At 35.7% G+C, this 10,030-nt stretch overlaps 1 protein-coding gene across 1 annotated transcript in view; it reads right to left on the bottom strand.

Moving 5' to 3' along the window:
* Positions 1-659: 659 nt before the first annotated feature.
* The window catches only part of LOC106875255 (coiled-coil domain-containing protein 180), a 141,675-nt gene continuing 132,304 nt past the window's right edge, over positions 660-10,030 (bottom strand). The window contains exons 24-27 of the mRNA XM_052975307.1: positions 9,414-9,597; positions 6,341-6,443; positions 1,373-1,484; positions 660-768 (exon numbers count right to left, since the gene is read on the bottom strand). Of these exons, the coding sequence (XP_052831267.1) occupies positions 675-768; positions 1,373-1,484; positions 6,341-6,443; positions 9,414-9,597 (493 nt within the window). The 3' untranslated portion in view covers positions 660-674. The remainder of the gene's footprint in view (positions 769-1,372; positions 1,485-6,340; positions 6,444-9,413; positions 9,598-10,030) is intronic.

Here is a 10,030-nt window from a genome sequence, read left to right as displayed (position 1 = left end):
GGATCCACATAAGAGTTTTGGGAGTCCACACACCAAAATAGTAAATTGATAAACTGGGTAGGCAGTTGGTGACATTTATGCAGTTAAAACACACAAAATCTGAGTTGGATGCAGTTTTACTTCTGCCTTTATAGTTCATAAAGAAAGCATTGTTGTGGGAATGTACGCAGCACATGTGCTACAGCAGTGCAATGTGTAGTTTTAATACTGAGATTGAAAGGCAGGAGTGAATTATGCCTACCTAATCTACAAAAACATCAAATATTTTGCATTTTATTTATAATAATCAGAGTAACCTTTATTGAATTAGGTGCATATGTTGCCATAAAAGGAAAATGTTACTATCGATCTATTTCATTCAGGGTAGGCATGTCCCTGATGTATTGGTATGTATTTCAAGAAACAGGTAGGTTCCTTTCTCTAACATTCTACATAGTTCAACATTGATAAGTTAATGTGTGAAAAACAAAACAGGAATTTTGAAAGAGGTTTCTATAAAACTAGTTTTTAAACATTGAATGGCTATGAGAGTCCACCAGAATAAAATAGTAGTCAAAGGGGTCTATAGATAAAAAAAAAACACTAATGGGGCTGGAAGCTACTTAACTACACTCAGTGTTCTTAGTATGGTATTGCCATAAATTATGCTGATTGGTTTAAAATCAGGCTCAAAGCTAATTAATAAATTCATAAATTAAGTTAAAATGTTTAGGGGTTTTACCTTTTGGTAACAGACTCCCGTCTGAACTGTTTAGTAATTTGTTAGTCCTGCAAAAAAAAAAGTAACATAAAATGGGATTAGAAGAATATCCCCCACTGAATCTGTAGTATTCATTTTTAAAATAGCCACAAAACTTTATATCATACACAACATCCTGAGAGTCTAGTCATATCATATATCACTTCATCATAACACAAAATAATCACAAACAAGGCTAGTAATAGCATAGACCACTTCAATATTCTTCTGATTGGTTTGAATAGAAATATCACATGATCAGTCCTGTTATGGAAAAATGAGAGAAAGAAGGGATCAGACTTAACTCCCTTATATTAGAGAGTTCCTCATTTTCCTACAAGTTGAAGGTAAACAAGGTTAGTACATGTAGTCCTGTGTAATATTGTCTTCATTATAACACAAATTAGTCACAACCAAGGCTAGAAATATCATATGATCAGTTCTGTTATGTTATGAAAAATGAGAGAAAGAAGGGATCAGACTTATCTATCTCACTTACGCTTTCCTACAAGTTGAATGTAAATAAAGTTACTATAATTTTTGTGATATCATGCGTTTTTGAGAACTAGGCTGGCTGATGCAGGCCTGTGTGTCTCCAGGAAGTGAAAGATTAATAATGTGAGATTAATTTACCGAAGAATGTTTTTAGCAACAAAGATAGAAACATCGTCAGTCCATATTTTTCCGGCTTTGGAAGTAGGAGGTACTTCACTTGGGACATTCAGAAAACCTGACTTGAAAGCTGCTGAAAAAGAAAAAAAAAAAAAAAAAAAAAAAAATTCATCAGTATAAGTCAATCATTTTTCACAAGTTTTAGGAGAGAAGGTAAAATTAGATGAACCTACCTCCTGTATTTATATTTATATATATTATATATCATAGGCACAGGCATGATTGTATGGTAAGAAGCTTGCTTCCAACCACATGGTTCTGAGTTCAGTCTCACTGTGTGGCACCTTGGGCAAGTGTCTTCTATTATAGCCTCGAGCTGACAAAAGCCTTGTGAGTGGATTTGGTAGAGGAAAACTGAAAGAAGCCTAACGTGTGTGTGTGTGTAAATATATATATATATATATATATATATATCTGTGTGTGTCTTTGTGTCTGTGTTTGTTTCCCACCCACTTGACAATCAGTGGTTGAGTGTTTTTATGTCTTAGTAACTTAGCAGTTTAGCAAAAGTGACTGATAGAATAAGTACTAGGCTTAAAGAGAATAAGTCCTGGAGTGGAATTCTTTGAGAGGTTGAACCCTTCAAAGCAGTGACCCAACATGGCTGCAGTCACATGACTGAAACAAGTAAAAGATCAATAGAAACATGGGTCACAAGTCCTCAATAGTTCAATCACTGGTTCGCTGCCTTATGATGGTGAGAGGATAAGGGAGTGTCTGTGTCACTTGGCTTCAACAAATATCACTGAATATCTTTGCAACTGTTCATCAATTTTCTTTACAATGGTTGATCTTGGCAGGATTTCAGCTCAGCATATAAAGCGACAAAAAGAGTGGGAAGAAGTGCCAACAAGCATTTTGTTCAATGACCTAATGGTTTTGCCACTTCGCCACTTTAATAATAATAATAATAATAATAATAATAATAATAATAATAATAATAATAATCCTATCTACTAAAGGTACAAGGCCTGAAATTGGGGGGAGGGGAGTAGTTGATTACATCAACCTCAGAGTTTCACTGGTACTTAATTTATCAATCCAGAAAGGATGAAAGCCTAAGTTGACCTTGGCGGAATTTGAACTCAGAATGTAAAGATAGACGAAATGTTGGTAAGCATTTTGCCCAGTGTGCTAACAATTCTGCTGGCTTGCCACCTTCAAATGTAATAATAATAATAATAATAATAATAATAAGAGTACTCAGAGAACACAAACCTCTGCCAAGGCAACACCAACGTCCCCTCAACGATTAGCTGGAAATGATTTTTAAAATGGGAATATCTGAAATAAACTCAACTGCTCTCACAAACGAGAATACTAAAAATGAACCTGACTGCTCTCAAGAATTAAGTAAAAAAACTGGAAAGATAATCCAGAATCCTTGTCCAGTACCTGATTGATCACAATGGTAGTCATGGAATGTGAAGGTGGGTGTGTGGGCTGTGTTTGTAATGCTGTATGTGTCATTTGCAGTTGGAACAGGGACAGTTTTCTCTATGAAGGCTTTATTAGTCTATCCACTGATATAGTGTCTTTACGACCATTAAGGTCTATAGTGAAAAATTTATCCATGCATGAAAGAAATTGGAAAAGACCTGCATATGGTGCTGTTAATGTAGGTTTAACAACATCGTTGCACACAAAAACATGAGTCCAAAAAGTAAAGCTTCCTTCAAGGCAGATCTAGAAATGCAATTGTCAAGTAGGTAAGAGGTTTTAAACAGGAGTGATATATTCAAAATTGGTAAAACTAAAAATTGTTGAGGATAAATTAAATTTATTATTGTTACTGAATATGTTAGTGTTATTTCATTTCTGAACAGTTTTGCTGCCATTTGTTTATGTAGTTCTATAGCCATCAGTTTCTGCCAAGATAGAGACATGAGTAAAATTGATAACAGAGAAACAAAAATAAAACTTTGGAAACAGCAATGCTGCCATAACTTACGTGGGAATCATAAGTGTGCTTTCAAGGGAGATAATCAGAAAAAAGACTTGAAAGTCAATGTAAGATCGTAAGAATTCATGTAAAGTAAATATAACAAACAAGCCAGAATCCTTGTCCAGTACCAGATCAATTCCAAAATATAATCAGTTTGTGCCAGTCACGAGGCCAAACACCCCTGAAAGTTTCATCCAAATCCATCCAGTGGTTCTTGTGTATCTTGTCCACGGATAAACAAACAAACATGACCGAAAACAATAACTCCGCCTTCACCAAAGCGGAGGTAATAATAGTAACAATAATAATAATAATGATTCCAAATTTTGGTGCAAGGCCAGCAATTTTGGGGAAGGGGATAAGTTTCATTGACCCCAGGGCTCAACTAGTACTTATTTCATCGACCCCGAAAGAACGAAAGGTAAAGTTGACCTCAGTGGAATTTGAGCTCAAAACATAAAGATGGACGTAAAGTTCCTATGTATTTTTCCCAGCATGCTAATGACACTGCTAACTCACCACCTTAAATAATAATAATAATGATAATAATAATACTTTCTACTGTAGGCACAAAACCTAAAATTCAGGAGACAGGATTAAGTCAATTACATCAACCTCCAGTACTCAACTGGTGTTTATTTAATTGTCTCCGAAAGGATGAAAGGCAAAGTCAACCTTGGCGGAATTTGAACTCAGAATGTAATGACAAACAAAATACTGCTAAGCATTTTGTCCATTGTGCTAATGATTCTGCCAGCTTGCTGCCTCTATAATAATAATAATAATAATAATAATAATAATAATAATAATAATAATAATCCTGCCAACTGTAAGCACAAGGCCTGAAATTTTGGTGGGAGGGGGGATTAGTTGATTATATCAACCCCAGTACTCAACTGGTATTTATTTAATCAACCCCCAAAAAGATGAGAGGCAAAGTTGACTTTGGCAGAATTTGATCTGAGAACCTAAAAGCCAGAAGAATTGCTGTTGAGTATTTTGTCTGGTGTGGTAATAGCTCTGCTAGGTCTCCACTTTAAGGGTAAAAATAATAATAAGCCTTTCTATTATAAGCACAAGGCCTGAAATTTTGTGGGGATGGGGATAGTTGGTTATGTTGACTCATGTGCATAACTAGTATTTATTTTATCAACCCTGAAAGGATTTGAACTCAGAATGTAAAGTCAGAAGAAATGCTACTAAGCATTTTGTCAGGCACAGTAACAATTCTGCCAGCTCACTGCTTTAACAATAACAATAACAATAATAATAATAATAATAATAATACAGAAGAGACAACACAGCAGAAAGTGATAAGTGCAGAATCTGTGGACAAAACAGTGAAACCGTATGGCATATTACCAGCCAATGTACGCCACTAGCCCAGAAGGAATATTAGAGATGCCACGACAATATAGCCAGGCTTGTCCATTGGACACTTTGTGACAAGTATGGACTTGACAGAGCAAAAAATTGGTACGACCACAAACCTGAAGCCATCGTCGAAAATAGAAATGCAAAGATCCTGTGGGATTTTATTATTCAGTGCGACCATGAGATAAAGAATAGGAAACCAGACATAGTCTTTATTGAGAAAGAAAACAAACTATGCTGGATCATAGACATAGTATGCCCAGCTGACAACAAGGTATGCGATAAGGAAGAAAGAAAAGTCGAGAGATATGGCAGGTTAGCTTGGGAAGTTAAGCAGTTGTGGTCGATGAAAAAGGTAGCGGTAGTACCAATAATTGTCAGAGCCCTGGGAACAGTGAATAAAGATCTTGAGAAGTATGTGGAACAAATAGGTGCTGCGATAAGGGTGGAGCATTTGCAGAAAACAGCACTGCTTGGAACCGCTCGAATACTCCGGAAGGTGCTCGAAAAATAAGAGGTGTTACCTTAGTTCACTGGTAGTGAACAGCTGACACCATAGTAAATCTCCAGTGTCAGAAGCTGTGCAAAGGCAATAATAATAATAATAATAATAATAATAATCTTTTTACAAGGCCAGCAATTTTGAAGGAGAGCATAAGTTGATTACCTTGACCCCAGAGATCAATTAGTACATATTTTATTTATCTTTACAAGAATGAAATGGTAAGTTGTCCTTGACAGCATTTGAAATCAGAACCTACATATGGACAAAATGCCACTAAGCATTTTGCCTTGTAAGCTAACGATTTTGCCAGCTTGTTTCCTTAGTAATAATAATATTAATAATGTACACAAACAGCAGAGAGTGGTGGAGTTGGAGACCTGCAAAATCCTCTGGGATTTCCCAATCCAAACAGACCAGGTGCTAGAGCATAACAGACCAGACCTAGTGGTGGTGGACAAGATGCACCACATGTGATATATAGTTGATGTTGCATGCCCTTTTGACGCATGAATAGTCAAGAAAGAAGGCAAAAAAATAGATATATATACGATCCTTTTAAATACAAAAATAGCCCGGCTATGGAAAATGAAGAAGGTGAAGATAGTGTCAATTATTGTTGGGTCCTTGGGGACAGTATCAAAAGGCATCAAGAGGAATATAAAGGGAATCGGAACAGAGTGCCCAATAGAACTGTTGCAAAGGGTCTGTCTCCTTGGCATGGCCAAAATAATCAGGAAAGTATTAGTTGAAAAGAACAGATAGCATGGTGCTGTAGGCTGCATCAGCCTGCTTTGCATGCAAGACTCCAGGAGTTACATCAAAACTTGAGATAAAAATAACAATAATAATGATGATGATGATGATAATGATGATTTCAAATTTTGGCACAAGGCCAACAAGTCCGAGGGAGGTGAGTATAAGTTAATTACATTGACCCCAGTACTCAACTGGTACTTATTTTTATTTGACTTCAAAAGGATGAAAGGCAAAGTCAACTTCAATGGAATTTGAACTCAGAATGAGAAGACTGGCAAAAATGCTACTAAGCATTTTACCCAGCATGCTAATGACTCTGCCAGCTCACTGCCTTAATGATAATACTTACATGACTCTCTACCGCTCTTTGGACTAATTAAATATATGGCCCGGGAACAAAATTGTGTTAAAGCATCTGCCAAATCTACTGTCAGTTCTGATGGGGAACATTTCTGTCAAAGAAATATTTAGAACATTAACTATTATATAAATAAAATGTTATTATTAAGAAAAGCTAGATTTATATAAATTTATCAAATATTATAAAAACAAAAACAAAAAAAAAGGTAAACAAAACGAAGAATGTTAAACTTGAACCAACATGGAGCCTTTATGTGGTCATCTGACCTGCTAAAAATAGCAGTCAAAGCTCTTGGAAATCATTCTACAGATTTAAGAAAAAAGAGGAAATTGAGATGATTTAATCATGGAATAATGTAATACAAGATACATTAAAACAACACAGAAATAAAATAACACAGAGATCAGTAGTGGAATGCCAGTCTTCTATTATAATTCCATTTACATGTAGGATACTTTAGAAAAGTGGTTCTTAACCTTTTGTTTTGGTTGCGCCTCTTTTTAAGTAGTTATTATGTCTAGGACCCACCTAAGTGGTGAGGAAGGTATCATGACTAAACTAAATTAACATGGATAATAATTAATGAATTTTACTCCAAAAAAAAAAGGATTATATGAGCTTATAACAGTGAAATGATGAAAAAAATTAATACAGACAAAAGTTGTAAATTTACTTTATACATGGCAAGTAAATGACTTCCCTGTGTCCGATGAGGTCTAGCTAAATTTTCTATATCAGGTTGAGCAAATGTGTAGATTCTACACAGTTGCTCAACCTGCTAGAAATAGCAGCACACTACTTAGCTCTAATTTTATTTTTATAACCATTACTAGTTTTATCACGTATAATATAATGGGCAAGTGTCTTCTACTAAAGCCACCAGCCAACCAGAGCTTTGTGAGTAGATTCAGTAGACAGAAACTGAAAGAAGCCTGTTGTGTGTACATATATATATGTATGTGTATGTGTTTATCTTTCTGTCTGTGTTTGTCCCCCCACCACCGCTTGACAACTGGTGTGGTGGAGCACGAGAAATTGGATTCTTCATGACAACAATGTACCCTGTCATCAAGCTCTCCTCACTTCTGAGTTTCTCGCAAATAAAAAACATGGTATCACTTCTGCACTTGCTCTGTTCACCAGATTTGGCACCTGCAGACTTCCATCACTTCCACAAGATAAAAATGCAGCTCAAAGGTCACCATTTTAATGCCATTGTCGAGATCAAGAGCAAATTGTAGAAGGTCCACAACTCACTTACAGAAAATGACTCCCAGATCAGATTCCAAAAGTGGCAGGAACACTGAGACTGGTGTATTGCTGTGCAAGGTAACTATTTCGAAGGAGATGATATTAAAACTTAGGTAAATAAGTTATTTTTTTTTTTATTAAACATAACTAGTCTGCAAACTTTTTGATATATATATATATATATATATAGGTAAAGTAAATGTTAGAGGTAATACTTGATAATTGTAAGCACCTGTATATGCCAGATCGTGGCCGGAGTAAAAGAATAAATTAAAAATGTAAAAATAAAAACAGAATCCTTTGTGTTCTGTTTTTATTTTAACATTTTAAATTTATTTATATATATATATATATATATATATATATATATATATATATATATATATATATATATATATACACACACACACACAAGGTGTTTGGTCTAAATTTGACAATTTGTGTAAAAGGAAAAGAAAAGCTCAATATCCCATCCAAATATAAAAGTATTTTAAAATACCAAAAACTATCAGCTAGACTATGACTGGGAGATAACAGTTTACTCAAAGTAGCCAGCCTCAGATTCCATCACGGTCTCAAGACAGTTCTGGAACCTGATGCATGCGTTCTTCACTGTGTCCTGGGAAGATCTTTGAACATCTCCTAGAGCTTGCCCATCAGCTTGGCCTTGGTGTGTTGCAGGCAGAGCAGTTGGTACCTTTTTTAACTGCATCCTACATATACAAATCAATGGAGTTACAATTGGGTGAATTAGGAGGCCAGAAATTGGGGCTGGGGAAATCAGAAATTCTTCGACAACCATTTCTGACTCCTTCTGGAAGTATGGCAAGGAACTGAATCCTACTGCCACACATATGGCCTTCCGGCAGCAACTCTCTCCAGCAATTTCACACAGCCCTCTGAATTGAGCTTAGGCCCTGTTCTAAGATGAGGGCTGGCACACCCTCAGAACACCTTCTGTGTTTGTTCCAGCTGTCAAAGCTATGTCTCTGTTGTTGTTGTCCGTGTCATGTCTTATAGCCTTTAAAGTGTAATGAGTAGCAATCATGATGTTGGCATTTTGATACCAGGTGCAAATCATCAGGATACAGATAACTCTTTTCCAATATTCACCTGGCTGCCAGTCCTCCAAGCCAGCTAACTTTTGGTCAACTACAACTTTAATCTTTATGCTCTTCAATGCTGTTGACAGGCCACCAATACATCAAGCTATTCTTAAAAAAAAAAAAAGAGAGACATAAAATGTCTAACATAGCTCAAACATCTTGTCTGTATGTTTATATTTGTATTTTTGTGTTATTTAAAAATAAATTCCAAACAAATGAATCAAAACTCTTTGCACAAAAATATAAATACAAATTGCGGAGATGTACTTGCATAGCAAGTGACCTGATCTGAGATCGTATGCTGGAACGAAAACAATTGCAGCATGGAAGGTATTTATAAGCCATTTAAAATAACACACAAAAACCGTTAGATTCACATCAACATTTAAATTTAATTTGTCAAAATATTTTCGTCGCTTTGAGACCGCGACCTGTTCACTAACAAAATTCTGTGCAGCATTTTGTCAGTGAATAGGTCGCGGTCTCAAAGCGATGGAAATATTTTGGCAAATTAAATTTAAATGTTGAAGTGAATCTAACGGTTTTTGTGTGTTATTTTAAATGGCTTATAAACACCTTCCACGCTGCAATTGTTTATAAATACAAAACAAACTGACAAAGACCATCAAGAATGAAAAACATTAAAGAAAATCAGGTTGTGCACAAATATTTCTATAGATTTGTAGTGGCACCAGGTACTTTACCAATTTATCAGGATGAGGTTCTGTTAGGTAATCGATTTTCTTCTCAAGCTTTTGTAGAATGTCGCAAATATTCTTTCCTTGGCTGTTGCTTTTAGCCACATCAGATTTTATCTTCACCTGAGTATTTGTAAACCATCGTGCTATTAGTTCTATGAACTGAAGATCAAAGACATGGTTCTTAAATCTGAAATGGTCAAATAATAAATGAAGGAGGTAAATGATGTCAAAAGAAACAATTTTATAAGAATTCTGTTGTCCCCTTTTCATTAAATATGTTATCACTAGCTTACTTAACTAGGTTGCCACAAACATACCGTTGGCATCACCAACTTACCTATTTATCTAACTACCAATACCAATGTTACCATCATCTTATCTAACTATGTTACTTATTTCTTTATTGCCCACAAGGGGCTAAACATAGAGGGGACAAACAAGGACAGACAAAGGGATTAAGTCGATTACATCGACCCCAGCGCCTAACTGGTACTTAATTTATCAACCCCAAAAGGATGAAAGGCAAAGTCGACCTCAGCAGAATTTGAACTCAGAACGTAACGGCAGATGAAATACTGCTAAGCATGTCGTCCGGCATGCTAACGTTTCTGCCAGCTCCC

Source organism: Octopus bimaculoides, chromosome 21 (genome assembly GCF_001194135.2).
Source record: "Octopus bimaculoides isolate UCB-OBI-ISO-001 chromosome 21, ASM119413v2, whole genome shotgun sequence".
NCBI classification, from domain to species: Eukaryota; Metazoa; Mollusca; class Cephalopoda; order Octopoda; family Octopodidae; genus Octopus; species Octopus bimaculoides.
Note: the sequence above shows the minus strand (reverse complement) of the source record. Positions and strands in the feature narration are given on the sequence as shown.